Genomic DNA, 27,617 nt, shown 5'->3' on the forward strand with positions numbered 1-27,617 from the left:
GATTACACTCTGTATCACTTCAACCTGTACATTAACATACGTAATAGTTTCTTCTACTGCTAGTGGAGCAAGCAAAAGGCAGGCGAGTAAAGCGCTAAGTGGAGGATGAGAACATGGTTTGATAATAAATGCATCATTGGGGGGGGGGGGGGAGGGTCAAAAACATTTTCATGTTCTAGCTGGGGGGGGGGGGGGGGATACAAAAAGTTCCAAAGGTTCCGTTTTCCCATTTGCCAGCCCCCCCCCCCACCCCTCCATAAATAATGAACACTCCCTTACGATTTTCTATCTTATGTATATGTCCTCAACCTCGTTCCCAGGGTCACTGGGAACGAGGTTGTTGTTAAAGATTTTGGGCCGTCACGTGATCCGGAGCCTTACAGCCAAACAGCGGTTATCTTTTGTAACTTTATTTCTACTGCTTCTTAATTTTATTCTTTCGTACCTTGTCACTTTCCGACCTAAATTTTATCTCGTTTGATAAACAACTATGTTAGCTTGTGAGCCAGTAAGCCGTTGCCTTAGCCAAAACTTCCAACTAAAACTAGCCGACATGACTATTGATTGAGTGGTGGAGACCACAGACCTGCAGAATGCAATGTGCACACTTTACATATTAAAGTTGCTTTCCTCACAGCGCTAGCTTCATAAGGATAACGAAAACTCCAAAGAAAACTTTAGGATCCAAATTCGGACACTAGCCAATAAGCTTATGTATGTTCTTCAAAAAATGTGACGCGAGTGGAGTATTGAACCACGAAGCTATCTATCCAAATAAGACAACAGCAACAACATCTTCTCTTCAATGTGACTTCTTTATTCAGTAGATCTCAGGCATTATTATAGTTTTGAAAGCGAAAAGAAGGTAAGTCAAATCACGAACAGGTGATAAACAAGAGTGACTACTGCTTGAAGTCCTATGAAACAAAATTGGAGGTCACTTTCAGTATTTTACAGCAGACAAACGACCCACGACCATCTTCAGTACAGTTTATACTCCAGCTTTTGAGATCCTTCATGTTTTCTCCAACGTTCACATACTTTTGACCTCATTACGCAGAAGAACTGTGAAATGTCACGCAATCAACAATAAAAAAAGGACGCCAAACGTTTGCGTGACGACACGCGTTTGACCTCGTCAGGCAGTCGCTTGTTAAGACTGTGATATCACGCAATCACCAGTAAAACTCGGGATGCAAACTGCGTGACCACTTGCCTTGACTTCTACCGTCACGTCGTCTCCTACGTTGACATACTTTTCACCTCGTCGCGTAGTCGCTTGATGACAGACTGTGTAATGTCACGCAATCACCAATAAAACTCGGATGCAAAACTGCGTGACCACCTGCCTTGACGCTCTTTACACATACAGCAACTTTTTCTTTTTTACTTCTTTTTTACTTCTTCTTCTTTTTACTCTTTTTCCTCGACGGTGATCTCGAGCGGGATTTCGAACGCTTCTTTCGGGATGAGCTTTTCTTTACGGGCGTCCCACTTCGGGACCTGGAACGTTTACGTTTCTGTTTCCCACCCGGAGATTTGCTTCGGGATCGGGATCTCCCGCGCCCGCGGGACGAACTCCGGCTCCGCGATCGTGACCTTCTTGCATTTGGTGAAGGTGTGCGCGAGTCGTAATGCTTTAGTGACTGTGGACGGAAACAAAAAGCACAAATTTAATAGGAACTGTCGGTTGCCTTCCACTCTCCTCACCCTACCACCCTTCCGCGGAGACCAAGATCTCTACTCTAGTCTCCCTCACAGCCGTTTTGTGTCTCGTCACGCAACGCTCCTGAGAAGCGTTGCGTCACGAGACACAGAACGGCTGTGAGGGAGACTAGCTCTACTCAAACTTAAAGTTAATTTCCGATGTAAAATCAAGTGGCCCGTGGGACTTCCCGGGTGTATTTTATTGAACGGTGTTTCATCTTTACCGCTGTATTTCCGGTTAATTTTTTGTCTAAGCTGATGCCCCGTTTGCTCCAAGGCTGATCTGCCAACAAGCCCTGATCGCAATGACCCTGTGACCAAGAAAGTCGGTGAATTATCTAAGGCAGGAATTATGTTATTAAAGAACTCAAATGGTCAAATACCGTCAGCGACGTTGCTAATGGCGATCGTGACCTGCTCCGCTCGGGTGAACGCGAAGTCGAGCGGCTTTCAGAGGACTGGGAACGACGACTGCGTTTTTTGGACGAGGGAGACTTGGAGCGACTACGAGACTTCTTTCGCTTGGAGTCTGCGGGAGAAGAAGTGTGGCTGCCACTTTTCTTCTTCTTCTCTTTTACTTCTTTTGGTTCGATAGCCTGGAGGACGAAAATAAATAAAAATAAATGAAAACTGCACAAAAGCCTTTTGGTATCGACTTTCCAGTAGCTTCCAAATGAATGGTCTAGCATTCGCCTACAGACTCAAAAGTAAGAACGACCTTAGCACAGTAAACAGCACCACAGGAAAGTACTACTTAAAGTACTGCTCAGTAGTTTTCATTTGAATGGTCACACTTCAGGATTTCATCCACAAACTCAAATGTTAGAACCACCTTGTACAGCATAATAAACAGCACCACAGGAAAGTACTGCTCGGTAGCTTTCATTTGAATGGTCACACTTTAGGATTTCATCCACAGACTCAAAACTTAGAACCACCTTGCACAGCATAATAAACAGCACCACGGCAAAAAGTGCATGCTTCAAGAGGAATGCCCATACCCTCCAAAATTTAGCAGACAACACTCGAGCGCGCTTACTGACTACTCCAAGATAATTTGCGGGTTTTGCTGACTTGTGATGCCTTGCTACTGAGATATTAATGGCACTTAATTTCTCTCCACACAGTTCTTACCTCAAGTAACTTGGCTCTGTACACATCACACTGCTGCGCAATGTTGCTCGTTCCTTTTGCCTCCAATTTCTGAGCATATTCTGCAACTTTCAGCTCAATTTCCCGAAGCTTTCTTCGTCGGCTTTCGTCGATTTCCGTTATTCGAGGAGTCTCTACGGAAGCAGCCGGTGGTTCTTCGGATCTGTTCGGAGAATCTTCTTTGACTGAAGGTCTGTCGAGTGGAAAGGATACAAATACAACCCTAAATATATAAGAGACAAATACACATGCTACTTTAAAAGAACTGGACTCAAATGAGAAACGTCCGTTCAAGAAAGGAGTTTTTACTTTGTGGGTTCAAACGCGATAAGAGTGTGTAAGTTTACTACATCACTTTATGACACGCTACGCTAAACAAGAAATAGCTTATTACTTTTCTAGAAACGCAAGCGACCTACATGTTTCGCTTGACTTGGTTCAGTCTCGTAAACAAAAGAAATCAGTCGAAAAGTTGATATCTCTTTTTTGCATAGGTCACTTGCGTTTTATAGAAAAGTAATAAGCTATTTCTTGATCATTTAGCATCAGTCTCTGTGCTAAAATGTGGCTTCTTTGGAGCAATTTTGCTTTTAGGGCAAAAGAAAAGTCATTTACGCCCCTGTTGCCCTAGCCTGCGTGCAGTCGTCTCCTATTTCCGGTGCAACAAAGGAAAAACGAGATGTCTGAACGCGGTCTGCTCTTGCCCTAGCCTGCGTGGGAGATCCTCGCGTGTAACGCGCGCCCCCGATTCCCCTTCTCCCCTCCCCTTTCTAGCGCCTGTCACGCACGCTACTTTTGCCCAAAATCCTTCACTTCTCTTTGCTCGTCCATAAATTATTGCTCTAAAATGCTCTGTTGGGAGTTACAATGTTTGTTTTGTTGAAAGTGTTTTTGATACAGTGTTCACACACATGTATTTAAATAGTATTCAAACTTATTTTTGTAAAACGTTTTTCACCTTAATCCCTCTTGTTGCAAATAGGTTTACCCACCATGTCTTGACTCCATCAAATGATGCAGTACTGCTACTTACTTTGGTGCAGGCTCGGGTTCCTCCGTTCTCTCCCATTCTGGTCGATCCCACTTTGAAGCAACATGAGGAACATCTGACAAAAGAAAGTGTTAATTTTCAATACTATGTATTGTAGTACTGAATCAATGAACCCTTTGAACTCTTTGGAGTTAACTGAAATTTAACCACGACTCCTGATAGGAGAACTCGGATTTTCTTTTTCTGAGTATGCCTGTGTCACTGACTGGAAATTACCTCTATCAATGGACATGCAGTGATTATCTCTGGTGGCCAGCAGCCATAACCTGCACTCAAGTTCTGAATCACTGCACTTAGTGTAAAATAGTGTTATGCTGACTACTTGTAAAACCACTCCTCCTAAATGTCCGGGGGTTTTTATTTTATTTTTTTTTTAAATAGGGCCCTTAGTCTCCCCTACCTTTATCACGTGCCTTATCTGAAGTCTTTTTACTATCCACTGCAAAGAAGAAGAACAAAAAAGTAAAACTGAGAAACTCTTTGTATGCACCAACAAAAAGGTACGCACGATAATAAGTTCAAAAATCACAAGTTAACAACCACGTACTCAAACGCCAGGCTCCCAACATATTTTTTTATGGTGGACTCCCTAACTTACACAAAGTTTTGGATTCACAACTTCATAACACCAACTAAAGAAACCCAAACGTGAAAACCAGTAATAATCAAACATTAGGGAGTGCGTTCGATGATCTCGATCCCAGGCTCTCTCTCCTTTGCCAAGTTGGTGTTGATGTCATTCGCTCCTGCAAAATCTGCGGGGGATGCCAGATACACGTCCCAAGATCCATTCATTTACTGAATCAATGTTGTCCCATAAAACCTCAACTGAACTCCAATCGGTATAAATAAATATTTAGGAGCGCCTTCTTACTACATCAAACACAAAAATAACTACACTTTAAACCCCTGATAAACTCACTTGGCGTTCCATCAATGCTATCGCCAGCTAACGGGACACCGTCAATATCCACACCTTCTAAGGGGACACCATCTATGTCAACTGATCTTATTGGTACGCCATCAAGGTCTGGGGTTTTCAGTGGGACACCATCAACGTCCAAAGGTGCTCCATCTAGATCAGCTTTTTCCACTGGGTAAAGAGGTCTGGGAGCTGGATCTGGCACCTGAGGGAAAAGATACAAAAGAAAAACAGTAATAATTATAATTAACTGGATTTGTCAAAAGCATTCCTTTCACGGAACTCTCAACAGGAATTCCCTGGGGAAGGGGGCTAGGATAAGATAGGATAGGATAGGATAACTTTATTTATACACAGTTTTTCCATCAGCTACTTAGATTATCATTATCAACTAAACATCTATCTACCTAACTAGGATTATAAGAAGTTAAAAATAGTAAAACAAAGCTAAACAATAAATGCTGCTTTTCTTGGAGGCCGTGTTTAAAAATCTTACTTATAACTGTGGCGTCTCAATTTAGTCTTAAAATCATTCAAGGAAGTTGCTTGCCGTAATTCTATTGGCAAACTGTTCCACAACTGAGCTCCACTGTATGAGAAACTTTTCTTTAAATAATCAGGAACACTAGACTGTGAGCAGTTGTAATTTTTTGCTTGCAAAGTGATGGTAAAATTATGCAAATTAGAGAAGTGAACAAGGAGGGATTGGGGAGAGGGAGGAGGAAGTACTCTTTCTTCTTCCTTCCTTCTGTGCCAACATTTCACAGCTCACCACTCGCCGCAAACCTCACTGCTGTTACTGCTCGCTAGATCCATCACGCGCAATAGAACTTAGGAGAAGAAAGAGACATTTAAAAAAGCCTAAAGATAAGTTTGGTCAAGATCTGTCCACGGGAGTCATTTATAAAATTAACTGCAAAGACCGTGAGAAAGTCTACATCGGGCAAACATCACGAGCGTTAAGATCTAGAATAAGAGAGCACAAAAGAGCTGTTTTCACGGGTGATAAGAACTCTCTGTTGGCGCGACATTGCTTACAAAAGAAGCATGAATTTGATTTCGACGATGTAAAGATTATGGACCGTTGTTCCCAGTGGTCATGCAGATTGTTTTTGGAAGCGTGGCATTCCATTAGCTAACCAAATTCAATAAACGATCACATACACATTCCAGACATGTATAAAATCTTGGTCAATCCCTAGGGGTTCTCGCCTTCTCAAAAACACCTCATTTACATCTTGGATGCCGTTTTTAATTTTGCTGAAGAAGATTATAGTATTTTAACCGAAACGACCAATTTTTTTTACGATTCTAGTCGGTGACAACACATTTTTAGCTTTTTAATATAACCATGCCTGACTAAAACTACGGTATTTAAAGAAAGAGACTGCTCATAGTCTACAGAAACACTGCAATGACTGCTTTTCCATACCTCCGGTTGGTTGGTTTTTTCAGATTGACCCAAAAATACATTCTCAAGTTCATACAAGAAATCTGGGGTATAAACAGCCCAGTCCATCCAGGCTGCAAGACAGCGAAGAACTTGCTTCTGAAGAATAAACAAAGTTGGATGTGTTTTAGTAAGTGATGGGAATTGGGAACAATTCCATCATTGATCTGTGGAAATAACCTGACTGTCCCATCCAATAAATCATCGACAGTATCATAATCAGGTAACTGTTAAATTATTTGAGGATTCGGATTTGAGCAAATTTTTTTCGAGGATCAAAGGATTCATGTGTTTTATTATATTCACCTCCCTTAAACAAGATGGAGTGGGATGTTCAAAATGCAACACTTGTGTTTGGTTGGTACTACGATGTACATTCAAGTGTCTGCACAGGGCCCTGCTTGTGGAGGTTAATAGCCTAGGGGGATGTACTCCTCGTAATTTTTGGTGGGGGTGAGTGGCTTGGTTCTCCAAACCCTGACCCTATTTTGGACCAAAATAATATTATGTAATTTTTCGGTACCTTTTTTCAAACCTGGCCTAGAAAATTCATACCCATTTTCATGTAGAATCCATGCACGCTTTCAGACTTTCAGATCAAAATGGTAAAAATCTATACCTCATTTCAGACCAAAATGGCTTACAAACTATACCCTTTTGTGCCACACATATATAGCTAATATGGGGAGTACCCCCCCCCCCCCCAAAAAAAAAAAACCCACCACCACCACCGGCAAAATGAACAGTCTCTTTGGTCCAGGATGCTTAAGTGACCGCAAAGGAGAAGAGCAACTGTGGGGCATGTCTGTAAGTAGAAAACTGTAAAACTATTTTATGAGTTATCTTACCCTAAAGTTCTCTGCTTTCATGCGAGCGTTTATGGCTTTAAACGAAACACTTAAGTTGCTAAATATCTCAGGGAGTAGTTTCTGAAATCTGTCAAAGAAAATAAACAAATATCAATGTTATAAGCTTTCTTGGTTGACATACATGTAGTTTATTCACAATACAAATGAATGCCTTCATGTTTGTCCTATGAACCTAGTTTAATAGCCTTAGCTCCCAAGAGTCTCCTGTAGCTCAGCGGTAGAGCATTCAAACTAGTAATCGGAAGGTCTTAGGTTCGACTCCTGATAGGAGCACTCGGATTTATTTTTTCCAAGTATGCCTGTGTCACTCACTGAATAATATATCATTCGCCACATGAATGCCTTGTTTCACATTCTTACATGTATGTCTCTCATCCTGCCTACCAGCTGTTAGAACACTTGCACTGGTATAGCAAATGATATGGTTGGCTATCAATTAATTCACTAAATCTTCCTCGCCCTTTTGCTGACACTTACAGGGGATACATCACAGAAATTTGTCCACTTTTTTCCTCTAAACTAAGCTCAAACTGAAACAAAGTACTTTTCTTGTTCAATAAAATGCTCCTTCGGACACAAAGGGAGAGATATCATTCAGCCAAGTGATTTTTGAAAAGGAAAACCAACTATCAATTTTTTCCAAGACACAAGGGAAACACTTGAAAACAAGAGATTGCAAGATATACTTAAACACAAAAAGAAAATTAAGAGATGTTAGAACTTGGGAGAGGATAGCTGAGGACTAACTGACGACAGCTGTGGCAAAGACTGCCATTGATGTTCAATTTTTAATGGAAGTTAAAATTTAAATTGTGATTGCTTAAGTTAAATTTGTAATTTTCTAGTGTTGTACTTGAAACATATATTATTTTAATTGGATGTAAGTTTGTGAAACAATCTAAAACTATTCCAAACAAATTAAATACAGACTTGTGTGCTCATCAGATTAACCCTTTACCCCCAATATCAAAGGACAAATTCTCATATCTTGTCCCTATACTTTTCTTATAAAAAATACTGGGGAGAAGTTATTAAATATCAAGAAAATTCACCTTGGGAGATCATATCCTTAATTCTCATGACCTCAAGGAGAAATTTGATGCCGATCACTGTTGGGGCTTAAGGATTAATATGTTTCAATACTATAAACACAAACAAAGACACAAACCCTCTTCTGTAGTACGACACATTTGGCACTTTAACCGAACAGTTATGCAGAATATCTGACACCAGATACAGTCGTGCAACCTGAGAAAACAAATATAAATTTAAAAATAACCTCCTTCAATTCTTGCAAGCTCTTACTTTTACTTACAATAAATTTGCTAGAAAGTAAATTTCAGGTGTAATACATTCACACTAAAACAATCCACCATTTCTGAACCATCCTTCCCTGTACCATAAACTGTCACAAAAGAAAGTGACCTCTTCTTCCTGTACAATTGTTTGGACAGCAGAATTGGCTGAATCCAAACTATGGTGTACATATCAATTGCATGATTACAAAACATTGATTTCCATATTATCCAAAGATCACCACTGATCACAGTTGATTGAAAACAAGGTTCTTTTCTCTGATTGTCTGCAAACATGATCACACAAATTATTGCAGACAATCACCTGCAATCAGAGAAGTTTGTTTGCCAATGATCGCAGAATCTTTGGTGGCTGATTTTGCGATGCCTTTAATCATTTGATATCAAATAGAAACCATGTTAGCTCCCTGCAACTCTGCCTGTAGTTCAGTGCTTTGCGAACAATAATTTATGAATCATTTTGGCAGAATAGCCCAGTACAAGAGAGCGGTAATAAAATCACATTTGTGTGTATATGTTGTGGTTCAAAAATATTCAAACCAGTTTGATTTTAATTTCCCTTTCTTTCAGATCATGGTAATGAATACCGCAAAAAGATAAATAAAAATTAAACTGGTCTGATAAATTTTAAACAAAAAAAATTTAATCCACAACATATATAAATACTGAGAATGATGTATTATTCAGTAAGTGACATAATACATCATTCTCATTTATTCACCAGGCTTAAAATTTCCGTCACATTTATTCCTTATAAAAATACTGTTGTGTGAGAGAGGTCAGGGGATTTTTGTTTGTAATTCTGTGATTGCGATAAACCGAATTATTCACTGTTATTGTCACAGACTGTTCCATTAGCTAATAACCACATCCACAATCAAACTCTACCTGTCACCCAAACATCACATAAAAATGTTTGGCCTAAAGTGTCAGGTCAGTAATGATCCAACAAAATGAAGAACAAACAGTGTTTAAACATTAAGCCAGCTGGGTGGAATAACTTCAAATATTATTTATTTTGTCACGAAATGAAATGACAGCTGAAAAATCATTGCAAGCAAAGTTAACTGAGAAAGAAATCAGTGACACTGAATATCCAAATGAAACACTGATATACTACAGTGGAATACTGATTTTTTAAAACCTCCTAGGGAAACTGAATTTGATTCGAAAAATCAGGAGTTTCAAAAATCGGAGGTAAAAATCTGACTGAAGCAAATCCAAGGAAAACAACTTTTGGTTCGAAAAATTGTGAGTTTCAAAAAATCAAGGGTTTGCAAGGCTGTTGACTAAGAAAAATTTCAAGGAGCCCAGAAGGCCAAAAACTGAAAAGTTAGACGCCCAACATGCGAAGTGTTAGGTGCTGCTGCAAAAACACACTCAGAGCATTTTCTTGGGTGCCCCAGGCTACCGGGCTTCTATCATGCAGCAGCCTTGGTTCAAATAATCAACATTGTAGTATTGTCTGAATTAAGTCATTTTACAAAATAATATGAAAAATCCTTACATCTTAAAAACAATCGCTGTCACAAGTTTATAAACTGACACACCTAAACTTCCATAGCAGTACTGAATATTTTCCCATTTAAAAGGAACTTTGAGTAAGTCAGCGTTTTAAAGTAAAAAGACATCATCTTACCTTGACCTGCAAGGGAGTTTCTAAAATCGACAATGATTCAGCAATGCACTCAACAACCTGTGTTCATAAAAAATAAAGAAACTTAACCCCTTAATCCCCAAACATGCATCCTCTCTCATTTTAAGGTGCTCTTTTCAACAGTGTCAAATGGATGATTTTCCATTACAGCCTCACCTTCATCAAAATTTTACATTTCTGTCATAAAGGTCTGTACTAGTTGCCACTAAGGCTTATTAAAGGATAAGAAAAATTCTCTTTACCAAAATCAAGAACAACAGAGCAGGTTTCACTATCAAACTGGGACTTGTATTTTAATAAAACAAAAGTTGTGAATTCTGCACAATTTTCAAACTTACCTCCTCTGCACAGTCAGCATGATTAACACAGAACACCATGCACTTGGCAATCTTTGCTCTCTCGGGAGTCATATCCCTCAACATATCCTCCAGCTTGTCACGTTGTCTATAGTAAAAAAAAAAAAACAGCTAGTGAACGTACTTTACAAGAAAACACTTCACTGACATTCATATAAACAAGAAAAAGGTTTGGTACTTTCAGCAAAATTTTCTTGAGTATGATTTGTGATATTTGAGAGATTTAGCTTCGCATTTACGGCTAACACCAAATGGGAAACGTCAAGCCGCTGTTTGTTCTAAAATGCATAAGCTTGTGTTTCTCGTACTCACTTCTTTCTTTTTCATGTTTGCATGATAGCTGTTGCCGACTGGGTGGAGATAAGCTTAAACCAAAAAAGCTTCATTGTTTTTCATCAAAGAGAAAATATCAGCCTGGCGTTTGCCGTTTGCCGTAAACGCGGTGCTAAATCTCTCTATTGTGGTGTAAATTACTGTTATTTACGAGGGCGCCTCCTATTGCTACTGCGCATACACTCTGCACATCTTGGGTTGCTCTTAGAAGCTCTGTTTTCTTAAGGATTGTGCCTACTAATTCAAATGTATTTTTGAGCAGTTTATGAATATTTGGGAACAGAAGATCTTGGCAAGTGTTATTGAAATTCAAAAAGAAGAAAATTAGTGAGAACCATGCATTTTTTAGAGAAAGTTAAGTTTCACGTTGAAAAAAAATTCCATACATTGTTATGCACTTTAAAGCTTTTTAGGAATATTGCTGATTTTAAATTATCTCTGAAAAAGGGCTGGTTACCCCCATTTTTCTTCCTGGGTTTAAACAGGGAGCTCAAGCAACGACAATGGCGACAGCGACGACAATGCCGCAAAACAATAGGTTTATAGGTTTAATGAGCAAAAACAATCGCTCTGCACGTGCGTTTACATTTTGGTACATTTCTTTGCCGTCCTCTGCAAAACAACAACATGAAATGACCAAATTTAAGGTTTTGTGGAGAACATGAACGCACGACGGTGAATTTTTCATTTTTTTTCTTAACTTGTACCCCACTCTTACCAATTTGGTTCCTGGATAGTTCGCCATTTTTGTAAAAGTTGAGCAAGTTGAAATATCGTGAAGTAGCGCAAATGAAATAAAGATATATTTTCAGGTGACGTTTTCATTGGCGTTGCCATCATTGTTGCTTAAGCTCCCTAATAACACTTGCCACAACATAATTATTATTTAATTATTTATAAACCACGCAAAAATATCTAAATTATATTAGTAGGCACCGGCTTTAACATCATTTTTGCCAAATACACGTACCACTACAATAACAGCCCTATCAATAAGTTTTTTCGGTAGTATGTAACATAAAGGAGCAGCAAACATTAAAGGGGCACCTTCACGGCGATGTTTCAGTATTTTGGTCAAAACTGCTCAATGAATTGACAAAGAATTTTTTTTGTAACATAAATTAATTTTGCTCTCACAACACCGGGAAAAAATATTAGGGTTTTTCTCCTAGGAAAAGCAAACCATAATCAACTTTTAGCAACTTCTTGTTGCAATCCATTTCTATCCTAGCCATCCCTGGCCAATTAATTAATTAATTATTAATACTGGTTTCAGTGCACTAGTACAGTGGGATTATTGTTAACAAAACTGAACCATTATTATGACGATTCCATTGAAACAAATTCGTTTTTGGCTGTTCATAGCGACACTAAAAATAGGTGACACTGCCCCTTTAAAATTATAAAATATAATTTTTACTTCTTTATTTTAATCTCACCAAGAAAGTTGTTACCTGTTGGAAAGCACATTCTTCCTACTGGTTGCTGCTGCTGCTGCTGTTGACGATGATACAGCACTGCTGCTAAAACTGCTACTTGAGCTGTGAGAAGACAATTCAATTGTTGGGGCTGTGGGTGGTGGTGGTGCTGCTGGTGTTTCCACTTGAGGCACTGGCTGTTTATTGGCATTGAATGCCGCAGCACTCATGGTGTACTGATGGCACTGAGGAGGCTTCCAGACAGAACCACTTTCAAACATCTTGAATTTCTCTGTCCGCCACTTTGTTGGGGAATCACCCTGGCAGAAAGTGAAGGCATATCAATAAACTGATTATCTCTCAAAAGTGCTACAACCAAGTTTAGAAATGAATTTCTCAAACTCATTAATAATTCATCAAAAGAAAACAAAGAAAATCACTACTGTGACCGTGGTTTGGATATGTGATCCTAATTACCATAAAACGTTGCCAACTTTAGCCTTGAATCTCCAAGAATTATTGATAAAAAAAAAAAAAAAAGCCATATCAAACACTGGATAGTGTGTTTCATCAGACATCCAAACACCTCGAAATCATTTAAAAAAACTTGGCTGCGCCTCGTTTTTTCAACCTACTTCTCAGTGTTTGGATATCTGATAAAACATGCTTTCTCGTGTTTGATATAAATTACATGAATATATGAAACATATAATCAAGTTTCGAAAAACAGAAAAATGACTGGCAACAACAACAAAAATACAGCTAAGTAGCTTTGAATGGTTATGTTTAGGATTTAATCCCAGACTCACAAAATTAGAAACAACTTGTACAGCATAATAAACACACTTGATTGAAAAAATGTTGTCAGATAAAAGGTATAAACTATAAATGATAAGACCAAGAACAGCTTTCTAGAAAGTATTTGACCCACGAATTAATTTGCTTTCTTCTTGTTAGAAATAAAAGCATGTGTGATTTTAGGGCTTAAAATGGATGTATTTCTCATGGTCAAAGAGCAACAAACACAAAATACACGCATGCAAATTACATCGTCCGTAAGGTATAATCATATACAGCCGCCATCCTTTTCTGTACGGTGGATTCCATCAGGTCGCATCATTTACGATTCACACTTTGCATGGGACAAATTTTTTTCAATCGAGTGTTTATGTGTGGTTCCATAATCTTTTGGTTAAAAAAATTGTCAATTCAAAACAGAGATTACAGTAATGAATACTGCAAAAAAGAAAACAAAAATTAAACTGGTTTGAAAAAATTTTAAACCAAAAATAATTTTAACCACAACTTAATTATACAACAGGAAAGTACTGCTCAATGGGTTTCATTTGATGGATCGCATGTTAGATTTATTTCATCCACAGACTCCTAAAAAGTTTGCATCGTTTTGCACAACTAACAAACAGCGCTACAGCTGGACAGTATTCTTTTCTGCCTACTGGGCATTATGGAGAACAGATGTCAAAAGAACACACAAATTATCACCCAATATGGCCAAAAAATGAATAACGGAAAGCTTGCCAGAAACATTACACAAACCTGGAGAATGGAAAACAGCTTCCATCTGTAATAAATGTGTTCTGGACTCTGATTATCAAACAAGAACCTGTTGAAGTACCAAAACAAGCACAATTTATCACAGTTCTAATAAACCAGGGATGAGGATAACTGTCCTTGCTTGGCAAGTCAACAATTGTCCTTCAAGACATCTTCATGACATACAAGCCTAATAGTAAAGAGTAGATTTTCTTTGTCTTATTTCCCCAAGACAAATGATTTGCTTAATAGCTTTTTTAAAAAGAGTTTTCTTGTCAACATGAATTTTGGACAATGGTACAGCAAAACATTTGTGACCAATGTAACAAGCCATTGAAATATTCTTTTCAGGCTTTCCTTTGGCAACTTTGTTTAAAGTCGCGCACATAACTGCGATAGTTGTTCTTTTATTAAGAACCTATTAAGTTAGACACAGCAAAATGTTACAAATGTAAGTTATCTCATCCCTGTTATAAGAATGAGATGAAGAGAGGATAAGCAAGAATCATACACATACATATGTTATGGTTCAATGTTATTCTTGGTTTAATGTTTACTTTCATTTGATTTAATACGTTTATTTATCATTCATACACAACTGTACACAAAAACAAAACAAAGTAACAACTTAACCAAGAATAAAATAGGGCATTTCCGAGTTGGTGTGAATCTCACTATGAAAGTGAGGCTAAGTGCAAAACTTTTCATATGAAAATTAGTTTTGTTTGCATATGAATGAAAACCAATTTTCATAACAACAACTTTGCACTTAGCCTCGCTTTCATAATGAGGTTCAAAGCAACTCGGAAATGGTCTATTGAACCACAACATATCCACTCAATATAAAATGACGCATCAAAGGATGCCACAGGTTTTACAGCAGCTAAGCTAACCTGTACATAGGGTTGTTGAGTTCTTTGTTCATGATCATGGCTTCAAACATGGGTCCCTCACGCACCACAAACTCCACCATGCGATGTACCAGGCACAGAAGGTTCCTGTAGGAATTACATGGTTACCACGACAACAGACAATAGCCAAAAGTTAGTGACTGCGCAACCCAACACGATCAAGTCAGATCACACAAAGATATACTTCAGTGATAAGGGTTGTGCGTAAATGAGGAAATAACATGCAGATTAAAGTTCTGTTTCTGCAAAATTCAGGCACCACAAGTTTGTTCCTGAATACATCTTTTGTTAGTTCAAAGTCCAGTTTCACTGGTTGTAAATTCTAATACAATGGTGTTGTTAGAACCATGATCACATATTAAAGAGACAAAGCGATAAAAAATCTTTGGGTTAATTCACATTGATTTGAACTGACCAGTCGATATTTTTCCTGACAATCATTTTCATCTGCATGAAAATGATATTGACTACTCAATTCAATTAAAGAGCAGGGAAGACAGTAAAAGAACGAAAAAAAAACAAAAAACAAAAATACAACTAGCAAATAACCTAAACACTATTAACAAGCTGTAAAAAAGAGACTATTTGTTGCAGACTGTTTCTTAATAAGTTTTGTGTTTTTTTTTTCTTAAAATGTCACACCAGGCATTAACAAGAAATGCATCATTGCCATAGCTAATTATACAGCTGCTACAATATAAATACATCCTTAAGAAACAGCATAAAATTGTTAAGGAACATTCTAGTGAGTTGTAAATAATCTTACGATTCCGCCAAAAGAAATATTTTGGAAAACATACCAGCCAGGATATTCCACAAGGGAATACAACAACAACTGAACGTACAGTCAATTTGCATTAAAAAGGTACCTTTCCGTCGGGATTACAACTTTCACTACCGCATTGGCTAAGGTCTATGAGACAATTGCCAAAGGCTTTGTGAGTATTCAGAAAAACAGCTACAAAATCATTACAAAACATAAATATCATATTATGTTGTGCTTTAGGAACTGAAAGAAGAGCATGGTGTAGGAAATTAACATTTACTAAATGTGAGCTTCTCTTTTTAAACTAACTTGAGACTTCTGATTTATTTTTTAAATAAACTACAAAAAATGATTATTGGCAACACTTTTGACTTTTCTAAATTTACCTAATTGTACGTCTTTACAAACAATGGGGAAATTACCTTATTCGCAAAAGGGCCCTTAATATACACGTTTGTGCACCATTGACAATTGTGTTATTTCTTAGTTTTCACTCTCAGTTTTGATTCAGAAATAGCATAATTATCCAAAATACTTCCTGAACTTTGAGAAAAGCAGTAAACGTTTACTAGACATATAAAACCATGTTCAATCACAAGAGCGATGTTTATAATATCATTACTGACAATTATTTGTGGGAAAAATGATTTATGTGGGAAAACCATTATCGCTGACCAAGTAAAGCAATGTTTTAAAAAAATAATTTGGTGAGAAATAAAAAGCTTATACTACCTGTACATATTATACAAAATTAGGGCGGATAAATAATTGTGTTTGACCAGTTCCAAATAAAACTTAGACCTGGTAAATGGACAAAAATAGACAGGGAGAGTTTGTAAATACCAACTAATATTGTAAAGAAATTGCAAGGAAAGTTCATTTCTTACTTAACTTTTCCAATACCACAAAAATCTAGAATTCTAAATTAATAATATTACAAGCTTATTAACTTGATCTGTTGCACACACATGTCAAACAGAAAATAAAACTACCTTTGATGAGAACAAAACAACTTGAGACAGACAAAAAACACTCCCAACACTTATGTAGGAGAAACTCTACATTAATAAAACAACTAGGAATGCTCAAGTTGCGTGGTATTGGTTGTTGACAACTCACCTCTTTGTTAAAACCATTTCCATCAAGGTCGCGAGTGCGTTCCTCACCCCCACCCTGTGGGGGTGGGGCACTGGAATAGTCATCTTTCTTTTTGTAGTCGGGTTGAGCATTGAATGGTAAACCTGAGGGGGGAGGAGGTGTGGTGTCTTCTTGCATCTCAGGTGGGATATAGATGGGGTGGGGAGGTATGGGGACACCTTTGCCCCATCCAAGTTTCATCTCATAGGACATCACCTCTTTACCTTTTGACAAAGCAAAACAAAAAAAATCAGTTCACTAGTGTGAAATTGTGTTGTGTCACATCCATCTTATCTCAGCTGAATTGAAACTAAGAACCATTAACAGCTGGTTCAAGGTTTAAATATATGAAGGGAAAGCCTCTGTAGAGTGCTGGAAATAACTTTTATTACTTACCAAGATATGTGATCTTCTCAATCTATATTTTGATTAGTCATATTGTAAAAGTACGCTGACATGTGACCTCCTGGATTTTTATACACAACACAGCTAGCTACATACATAACCTGCGAGCAAGCTCTGTAATTAGGGTCTTGCACCAAATTTATTGGCAGCATGAAAGGGGAGCATTTTTTTATATCAGTAAGGTGACTTCATGTGGCTTATTACTGGAGGAAAATTTCCACTATAGAATGTAAGTGAATCTTTCCTCAGAATCTTTAAAATAATAATTATTTGAAAGAAATAAGAGTACAGGTTTAAAGTTTTTGGTACAATGCCCTGCTACCTTGTGGTATTTTAGAGTGGATTTGACTTAAATTAGTTCCAGCAGCAAAGAATGGCTGATTGCCAATGGGATTGGAGTGACACGCTTGAGTCATGGCCCCCTTAAGCTATGGAGAGTGATGATAAATTAAAGATAAGGACAACTAAATCAATTAAATGTGCCTCCAATCCATCATTAATTTTTCCAACCTTTCAAGGCATTTAGGGCTTTTTCGCCATCCTTTCTCCTCATGTAAGCAACAAAGCCACAGTTCCTGTTGCGAGCTTTCTCCTCCTCTGTTCTGGGCCACATAATTTTCACACTTGCCAGGGGTCCATACTTGCCGAACAGCCGCATTAACATCTCCTCAGTCATCTGCACCAAAAACAAAACACTCAGTTACAGCTGAGGTTCAGAGCTTCGCTGGTGAGTCAAGCAAGTCAACATCCCCATAAACGAGAAACAAATCAAACATAAAACATCATGAAAGGTGTTACTCATTGTGCTTTAATGATAGCTCAAAATTAATTGAAGGGGTGTGTGGAACAAGGCCCTAAGTGACTTTTGATGGAAGGTCAAATTCTCCTTTTGTTTCATAAGTGAATACAAGGCAATTTGGAAGGAGAATCTAACAATTTATCAGATAATCTTTATTTGTGCTTTTTTCAATGTACAAAGTTGATCCTTACAATCTTGTAGAGGTAATATATAGAATTAAATTAATTATTGGTTAAAATAATGTGCAAGCAAGGAAGCTACATGAACCATTTGGTTATCTTAAGGAAGAACTTATTTAAATGTAACATGTTAACATATGTTACGTGGTCAACATAAAAGAAAATTAGTTCATTTGTTGTTCTGACAGTAAATAACGTGTAACTTGTTTAGGAAAAGCAGACACACAGAAGTCACTTAGGGCTTTATTCCAGGCACCCCTTTGATTGCTTGTCTCAGGATTGTGTCACAAAGGTGTGGATCACAAGGTTTTGACTGCCAAATTGTTGGTCTTCACCAGGTGATGATGTCAACTGGCTGTGTATCAACATCAGTAGCCCCATGATCGAAGCAGACTGAAAGCGAAATCTTCCTGTCACTAACAACCAAAGTGAGGATCAAAATGCCCCAATCTCCATCAACCACTTATATTGCTACTTACATTGATACAATACCAGTCAACACCATCACTTGATGAAGACCAGGGCAATTTACCATTTACATAGAAAACCCAGAAATTCTGGTTAGAAAATTAAATGGTACATGTACATGTCGTTCCATTTGGAACATTTTTGAATTATGGGCTTTTGACAAATGTACATTTACTGCACCTTTTGGGATTTCTAGTTGATGCTGGTACCTTTACACGTTATCTGTCTTCTCCTAAGAAAAACTATATCATTTCATATTCATGCCGAAAATTTCAAATCATGTAAATGGTAAATGTCCCAATGGCAAAGCAGTTGAAATGTTGTGATCGAGACCTACAGTATGTGACGCAAATCAAACATATTTTGCTCACCGCTGGGTTGATATTTCCAATATACAAATTTGTTGTGTTGGGATCACCAGTGTCGTGTGACCCATATGAATAGCCCTCTTCTGCAAAAAAAGAAATTCACCAGTGTAAGGGTATGACATACTATAGTACCTATAAAAATGCACAAAACAGATGCTGATTTTTTTCTGTGCGGGCATTAAGCCAGGAAATGAAAATTAGACATCCAAGAGGGAATGTCTACCATACAATATATAGAAGTTTAAAATTTCCATGGGATCTTACATGTGGTTAGCCTTCGTGGGCAAGGTTTTAGCCAGAAGGGTTTCCAAGCATCCATATGACACCAATTATTTGAAAACTGTTTATTAAAAATCATCCACTCTTTTTAAAAATGTTACCTGTAGAAGGTGTGCTGCTTTTGATACCCCATAAGAGAAGTTCAATGGTGCTAAAAATCAGCTAATGTCAGCTTCAGTGTACAAAGCCACAGTCCTTACCTTTTTGTGGCATGAGAACAGAGGGTGCCATTGTTTCAAGTACATCTCTTGGAATTTCTGACAAATCTCCCTTCTTGATCTTGTGCCTTATCTCACGTTCCATCTGGTGTCTATGGAAAAAGAAAAACAAAAGGGATTCTAACAATCTCAATTTTACTCTACTATGGAAACAACTGTGAGAAAATAAGCTATGCAGGTGGGTGTAAAGTAAAGTCTCTGTTACTGAACAATTTTTCCCAAAAGTTATTTGGCTACAGGGAATAGAAAAAAAAATTTGTTTGTGCTTATGGAAAAAACCTCATGAGTTCAATATACAAACTTTCTGCCCATAACCATTAACCAGCATAGTCTTAAGTTTACAGATACAAAGACATGCTTTACAAACAATAGGGAGTTGACACAAAAGGACGGGTGATGTGGTGGGAAGGCAAATTGTCCTTGTGCGACCAACATGACGTCCAAGTATTTAGACTCTAGATTGTGACATTCCTACCGCTTGTGGCCTTCACATTTTAACAGATGTGAGAACAGCAGTTTCAGTACATACATTCATACATAACCGTACATCAATTAGTAAATTCAGTCGCAAATCACCTAAAAATGTGAAGGTACTAACATGTCATGTTAGTCACACAATGATAATTTGCCGTCCCCTTCCGTTAGCCGTCCTGTTGCAAAAGCTCACTGTTGTCTGACCATGGCAACAACTGAGCATGGATTGATTCAAACCACAGTTAAAACCAATCTTGGAAGAAAAACATTCATCTAGTGTGCCACCGTTTCGTGGCCAATTAAAGGCTCTATACCCAAAGGTCATTCTTTTCTGCTAGGTATTCTGGTACCATGACTGTTTAATAAGGGGGAGGGGGGCTTAAAAAGCCAAAATTTTAGAAGCAAAGTATTAAGCTAAACAGGAAATTTCTGCAGACATGTCCAATATAGACAAACTGATACGGTCTGAAAACAATCCGTACGGTCTGTACAGATCGTAAAGGCACTTTTCGGTCCGTATACGGTCCGTAAATTGCATCTCATTAAGGACACTTAGAATATTTTCGCTCCTTATCTGAGAGAGGGGCTTGTAAAGTTTGACAATCCGTACGGTCTGTACAGATCGTAAAGGCACTTTTCGGTCCGTATACGGTCCGTAAATTGCATCTCATTAAGGACACTTAGAATACTTTCGGGTCTTATCTGAGAGAGGGGCTTGTACAGTTTGACGATCCGTACGGTCTGTACAGATCGTAAAGGCACTTTTCGGTCCGTATACGGTCCGTAAATTGCATCTCATTAAGGACACTTAGAATATTTTCGGGTCTTATCTGAGAGAGGGGCTTGTACAGTTTGACGATCCGTACGATCTGTACAGATCGTAAAGGCACTTTTCGGTCCGTATACGGTCTGTAAACTGAATGTAAGTTGAAAAGTAAACAAAATATAACCTAGGGGCTGATGCTGTGAAATACAACAAACATATGTTTCTTCGTTCTTTAGTGTGAGAAACTAAATGATGCGTTTCTTACAAAACATTACAATCGGCTGGATCCCGCGTTCTTTAAGAACGCTGTTAAGCGCCAGTAAGTGGGACAAAATGAAAATTGAGTCCATGGAAACCTGCATGTTTACCTCGTTCTATCAACGTGAGCGACCAAATGCATGATGCGTTTCTCGTTGAAACAGAAAAGAAACTAGAAGTAAACAAAATATCAACTAGGGGCTGACGCTGTAAAATACAACAAATATATGTTTTCTTCGTTCTTTAGTGTGAGAAACTAAATGATGCGTTTCTTACAAAACATTACAATCGGCTGGATCCCGCGTTCTTTATGAACGCCGTTAAGCGTCAGTAAGTGGGACAAAATGAACTTTGGGTCCATGGAAACCTGCATGTTTACCTCGTTCTATCAGCGTGAGCGACCAAATGATGCGTTTCTCGTTGAAACAGAAAATACACTAGAAGTAAACAAAATATAAACTTGGGGCTGATGCTGTAAAATACATCAAATATGTGTTTTCTTCGTTCTTTAGTGTGAGAAACCAAAGATGCATTTCTTACAAAACAAAACCTTACAATCGGCTGGAATTAGGAAACGTGTTTCCTGACGACTAATGCAGAATACTATATATTACTATTAGTATTTTATGGAACAAGTAGACTGTACGGTAGTATTGATCAATAACTTTAGTGAGATTTGGTGGCTCCTAAAGGAGCCGTTGTGAGAGATCATTTTGCAATGACCCTCTTTTACTTCGGTAACCCATTGAGGTATAGAAGTTTGTTGTAGTCTACGTCAAAGTAGAACCACAGATGGCTTTTCTGCTCGGCATTGTTGAGGACAAAATTGACTTGTCTTGCCCTCTTTTCTGCTTTAACAGGAGTTTCCGCCCAGTGCTGCGCCAGCATTATCCATCTCGTAATAAGCCTTGGTTCACAACCGTTACCGATAAGAAAGAGAACCAACTTGAAGGTATCGGTGTCACCCATTGGTTTTTTCCAGAATATGAGCCGCATTTCCTTTGGCCACGATTTTAATGGAAAGAATGCGTCCCCGTCAATCACTCGGGTCAACTGCCTTCTTTCCTCCACTACTTCTGCTCGTGACAGTAAACGAGTTTCTTCTCGATACAGACGTAACGTTGCCATCATGCGTCCTTTTGAAAAGTGCGTTATGAAAGCTGCAATTCTGCATCATGGTTTAAATACCCTCAATTACAATTTTGTCACCTTCCCTCGACAGAGAGGTTGATTGTTTGGATCAACAATTATTCAATGTAATCGCACTAACTATTGTTGGTAAATTTGCCGCAAACAATCGGCTCAGTTGATTGTTTGGATCAACAATTATTCAATGTAATCGCACTAGCTATTGTTGGTAAATTTGCCGCAAACAATCGGCTCGAGTATGTTCAGCCGGTTCCCATCAACAATATCGTATGTACCAGTCGTTCGGTTTGCTGTTAGGTTGGCATAAGACGGAGTTGTTTTAATCCGTTTTATCAGCGCGCTGGCCGATTTTAAATTCCCATTTCCAAACGAGTTTGATAAAAGATGCCTTATTAAAAAAGAAAACCTCTGAATTATGATCATTTCTTTTCATTGTTCTTTCCTTTTATTTAATAAACAATGGACTCGCGTTGTCAATAAAAACTTGTTATAGTTGACATGCAATTTACGGACCGTATACGGACCGAAAAGCGCCTTTACGATCTGTACAGACCGTACGGATCGTCAAACTTTACAAGCCCCTCACTCACATAAGACGTGGAAATATTCTAAGTGTCCTTAATGAGATGCAATTTACGGACCGAAAAGTGTCTTTACGGTCTGTACAAACCGTACGGATCGTAAGGCCGTTTTTTCAGACCGTATCAGTTTGTCTATATTGGACAACCCTCAATTTCTGGGGGGGGGGGGGGGGGAGAAAACAAAAAACCTTTGTGGGGGGAGCACAGATATTTTCTGGAACTGCACAACTCTGGGCAAAACAAAAAATCTTCTTTGGGGGGAGTATAGATATCTGGAACTGGACAACCATGTTCCTCCATCCTTTCCTTTGCATCTTTCGCTGCTGAAGGGTCAATAGAAAGACATAAGAGATCTGGGTATGAAACCACTTCATTTACCTTTTCAATTCTTCTTTAAAGAGTTCCAAATTGCTCTTCTTCTTTTCTTTCTCTTTGCTTTTTTTCTTGAGTTCCTAAAACACATCACCAGTAGGTTTACAGATGGTTTAATGTCATGTATAATACTGAACAATGTCATGCAACAGCAGCAGCTTATTCTGTATTCATCCACAGCCCCTAACTCTCTCCCTCTGAGCTTTTCAGCTTCACAGTAATGCGACTTGTATCATTCCAATAGCAGAACATTAGCGTCAAGTCATTTTTTTTTGTCTACATTTGCCTTTCAAAATGTCAGCAATGTGATGGATAACTTAAAGCTAGCAGCACCACATTATTAAAAAGAAAGTGGTACCATTACAGCCTTCTTTATGTCTGGTCGCTTTAGGAAAGCACGTACCGTAGGCTTTGCTTGAGAAAATTCAGCCTTGATTTTCTGTTCCATAACAGTGGCTGATAATTTGGCCATAGGTTTGTATAATGCTCCTGCCTTGGATGAAACAGTTTCCTCTGAAAAAAAAATGATCATACTTACTAAGAGATAAACATTTTTATTATTAAGATCACTGTCAACATTCAATGGTGCATTCCAGAAAATCTTCCCTACACATTACTGTACAAGTAATAAAATGGAAAGTGTGAAAATAACACCTTCTTATGACCATCTCTGTTTTGGTTGGCTCCTAGAATCTGTTTGACATATTCATATCACGCTGAGATAACAGGCTAGCAAAACATGAGGTTTTTTTCTATATTCCCAATCAGTCCTAAGAAATTCCTTTTTGAGTATCACAAGGTGAGATGCCAATGAAATGAAGTGAAAATATTTCCTCAAGAAGAAAATCATTATTTTTCTAAAAAAAAAAAAAAACAAAATCCACCATGTTTGTTGTCAGTGAATGATCTTTTTCAGTGATTTTTGCTTGAATAAAGAATACACTTTTTTCTTTTTTTATAATGAACGTCTAATTTTCCGGCTGAGGCTGAAACAAAAGTGGATGTTCTTAGCTTTTTTTATGTTTTGAGCCTGAAACGTTCTTGTTCTTAAGTTACCTGGTGTTGAATTTCAGAAAACCGATATGAAAGTGACCAGGAAACCCAACAAAAAGATCATTGTGTGCTGTGTCATGTCAAATCTCTTTGGCAATGTGAAGGTGTTTTTAGCTATTTTTATCTCAATGCAAATGAAATGAATAAATATGCTTTTATAATTATCTCTTAATCTCAGGTTGGGTACGTTCTTAGCATGTTCTTAACATCTGGGTGAATTTCAGCCTCAACGCTCCTAGTTTGACCCAGCAGGATTGGAGTTACATTCAATATTTATATTATTACTCTGTTACTCATTAAATAATAATAATAATAATAATAATAATAATAATAATAATAATAATAATAATAATAAGTATAATAATAATAATAATAATAATAATAATAACAATAACATTTCTAATGCGCAAATTTCATGAAATGTTCAAATGCGCATGACAAGATTAAAAACGGAATAAAAAAGCTAAAAAGCTAAAATTACAATCAACAATACACTTACAATGATTAAAAAAAAAATCACAATTAAAAGTAAACTCACAATAATAAAATCAACTATGATAAAAATGCGTGACGGAATAGGTGAGTTTTTAGCTTGGCTCTAAAATACTAACTGTGGTGGTGCTTCTTATGTCAAATGGTAACGCATTCCAAAGTTTCGGTGCAGCACAGGTAAAAGAACGGTCACCAAGTGTAGCTTTTGATTTACAATGCGGATAACTAAGTAAAAGCTTATCGTTAGAATTCCTTAGATTATATATGGATGGGAGCCTAAGAGAAATAAGGGACGATAAATAACTAGGCGCTAAAAAATTAAGAATCTTAAAAGTAATTAAAAGTATTTTAAACTTGATTCTGTATCTAATTGGTAACCAGTGTAATTCATAAATAAGAGGCGTTACATGGCAAAATTTCTGTTTTTGTTAAATGCTAAAGATCTGTAATTCCTGTACCCTTCGTAACTGCTAACGAACTGTTACTGTTATGTAAATTTAATTGTTGTATCACATGGTTAGCTTGTAACTTTCCTCATTGCTTATTGTTGTAAAGTAAGTATTGTGCAATAGTGCTGAAGGTGTGTTCAATAAAAGTTGTATCAAGAAAAAGACTACAGGAGCTCTACATAATATATCACACCAAGGAAGAGTGATTTATCTGATTTCCAAACACCAAGAAGTAGGTTAAAATAATGATGTGCCTTCAAGTTTTTTTTTAACCAACTTCAAGGTGTTTGATATGGCTTCTCAAAACATGAATATTTCTTGGAGAAATTCAAAGCCAAAGAACACCATATTTTTATGACAATTGAGAACAAGTTTCCAAACCTCTTTCACGCCAGTGATTTCCTCTGTTTTTCTCTTGAATAATTAATGAGTATGAGAAGTGTATCTCAAAATACACCATGCAGACCACTGGCACTGGAGATGGATTTAGCACAAACTCACCTTTAGTTTCTGGGTTGATTGTGTTGCCACGTACAAACGTTTTACCAGCTACTCGTGAGTCTTCAAAAGAAGCCACAAAATCTGCAAAGACTTCGGCAGCTTCTGCTTCCTGCTTCTACAGATATCAAAAGAAACACAAAATCATCAGACAGCATTCCAGATAAGTTTTAAAAATAACAAGTCAGTGTTAAGGAATTCTAACTGGCTCAACAAATGTGGGTGTTTCCACATCTTCATGAGTACTTTTTACTAAATTTAAATTTATCAGATGAGGTAGTGGCCTGGGGAGAATTCCCACATGTATATGTTTTGGGATAGGGGAATGGGAACTATTATTAATGTGAGTTTTCCATCATGCAATTTGGAAAGCATTGGTTTTAATGGTTTGAATAACATTGCACAACAATATTGTAATAATTGATTGCCGCTCCTCTGCAGTCATCTGTGATGTGATTGCAGGATTACAGTAAGCCCCAAGAGTACAGACATTTGTTTCCATATAACTGCAGAATTTCTGCTGGTTGATTTTCTAACTTAACTTTCTAACTTAACTGCCATCATATGGAGACCAAGTGAAACTCCAATGTTATGTCACACTTCACTTTTCAACTCATAATCAAGGTTGCTGCCTAACGGGGGCCAGGTAGCCTAGGGCACCCAAGAAAATGCTCTGGGCGCCTAAATTGTTTGCAGCAGCACCTAAATGTAACACTTCACATGTTGGGCTCCTAATTTCTGGGCTTTTGGCCTTGTGGGCTCCTTGAAATGTTTCTTAGGCAATAGCGTGCTTGCATAACTAGCTGTGGTCCGCACATGATTCTACAAACATGCAGGTCTGGCAATTTTTAGTTTTAACTTACTCATTCTTGTCAATGATAAGGGTTAGAAAGGGCGTAATTTGACCATAGTGTAGTGCAAGATATTTTTTGATCTTCAGTTGATGAAAAAGCATGTAAGCTTGGTGACTTCTCAATGGAGCCATAATCATTGACGGCAAATTTAGCTCATTTAGCTGGAGAATCAATAACATTTGAAAAGCCAGGACCCAGTTGTTCAAAACCTGATTAAGCTAAACTTAAACCTATGAACATGTACATCAGGGTGCATTCCATGTAAATCCCACGCCAAAGATATGGAGAGTTTCAAAGTTCGATGACAAGCAGCCCCTAAAGTGCCTACACCAGGAAAATGTTATGCAGACCGCCACGCCGACCACAACTCCCCCCCACCCCCCACCAAGATTCCCCACTCCTTGCTTGTATATTTAACAATTAGACGGCGAGCTCGAGGTTTCCATCGGCTGATAGTTGGCAAGGGGCGAAGCCCCTAGCCAACTATCAAAGGCGATAGAAACCGAGAGCAAGCCGTCTAATTGTTTTAGCATACCCCAGTGATCGATCTATCAAGCAAAAAAATCTTTTTATTTCATTAATTTTGATATATTTGTGCAATGATGCATGCTAAATCGCACGCGCTCTGACAAACTGCCGTCTATGGATCGATAGACAGCACCTGTGTAACCAATCAGATTGTGCGTTACGCGATACTCGGTTACTGAGGTATGCTAAATATATATATATATCCAAAACTGGGGAAGAAATCCGGGATATTTTTGGATAACATTTCATTTGACAGGCAGAAGTTTTCAAAAGCCAAGGTAATTTTTCTTCACGCCAGCGTCTTCGCTAAGAACTACCTCTGCATTACCCAATTTACGTCAAAGTGGACCATGATCGTGTGCCAGTACACCGAGCGATTTGGAAACTTCGGACTAACCTACATGAAATGCAGCCAAGGATTAAATCTACACCACAAAATATGTTTCAGGCAAACCTTTTTCTTCTCCTCGGCATCTTGCTTTGATTTAGAAGGCTTCTTCAGTCCAGCGTTCATCATGCCGACAGAAAAAGACTTTAACTTGCTTTGTGAGATTGTCTGTATGAAATGAAAGATCATCGTGATGTGATCGAGCAAGTTCACTATAGCTTACAATCAACTGATCAAGTACCGAAACCTCCGAAGCAAAATGGATTTTTATAGGGTTAAGTCAGAGCTGTGATAATGAATGATCCCTCACCTTCATAGATCCTGGGGCTAAACCTTCTGGGGACAAGCCCCAAGGAAGCGGTTTATCAGACGAATCGGACTTATTCGCCGCCATTACATGGTTGTGGAACACAGCGTGCTTCCCAAGATGCTTTGTCGGG

General features: G+C 38.0%; 1 protein-coding gene and 1 long non-coding RNA gene across 2 annotated transcripts in view; one reads left to right on the top strand and one right to left on the bottom strand.

The window, feature by feature from the left end:
- Positions 1 to 2,791, top strand: part of LOC146469355 (uncharacterized) — a 192,036-nt gene extending 189,245 nt beyond the window's left edge. Inside the window, exon 3 of the long non-coding RNA XR_014867233.1 lies at positions 2,561 to 2,791. This is a non-coding gene — a long non-coding RNA (uncharacterized LOC146469355). The remainder of the gene's footprint in view (positions 1 to 2,560) is intronic.
- Positions 797 to 27,617, bottom strand: LOC146469366 (U2 snRNP-associated SURP motif-containing protein-like). Its single transcript, XM_085123383.1, has 24 exons — positions 27,488 to 27,617; positions 27,244 to 27,345; positions 25,411 to 25,525; positions 23,319 to 23,428; positions 22,922 to 22,995; positions 19,298 to 19,407; positions 18,822 to 18,901; positions 17,515 to 17,680; positions 16,582 to 16,823; positions 15,566 to 15,609; positions 14,679 to 14,783; positions 13,789 to 13,855; positions 12,268 to 12,551; positions 10,463 to 10,568; positions 10,107 to 10,163; positions 8,320 to 8,399; positions 7,131 to 7,218; positions 6,265 to 6,381; positions 4,833 to 5,037; positions 4,311 to 4,349; positions 3,893 to 3,965; positions 2,842 to 3,052; positions 2,091 to 2,303; positions 797 to 1,646 (listed from the first exon to the last, which is right to left on the bottom strand). The coding sequence occupies exons 1-24, from the start codon at positions 27,569 to 27,571 to the stop codon at positions 1,398 to 1,400; spliced, it is 3,021 nt and encodes a 1,006-aa protein (XP_084979509.1). The 5' UTR covers positions 27,572 to 27,617; the 3' UTR covers positions 797 to 1,397.

The sequence above is a fragment of the Pavona decussata genome, unplaced genomic scaffold, assembly GCF_977016875.1.
Source record: "Pavona decussata unplaced genomic scaffold, jaPavDecu1.1 SCAFFOLD_124, whole genome shotgun sequence".
Classification (NCBI taxonomy): domain Eukaryota; kingdom Metazoa; phylum Cnidaria; class Anthozoa; order Scleractinia; family Agariciidae; genus Pavona; species Pavona decussata.

What these genes read in the sequence shown, in the direction of transcription:
- LOC146469366 (XM_085123383.1), bottom strand. Translation starts at nt 27,571, where the DNA reads ATGGCGGCGAATAAGTCCGATTCGTCTGATAAACCGCTTCCTTGGGGC. An exon ending in ATGCTGACTGTGCAGAGGAG is followed by an intron (nt 10,164 to 10,462) that starts GTAAGTTTGAAA and finishes TTATGAACACAG; the next exon opens with GTTGTTGAGTGCATTGCTGA. An exon ending in ACAGAGCCAAGTTACTTGAG is followed by an intron (nt 2,304 to 2,841) that starts GTAAGAACTGTG and finishes TTCGTCCTCCAG; the next exon opens with GCTATCGAACCAAAAGAAGT.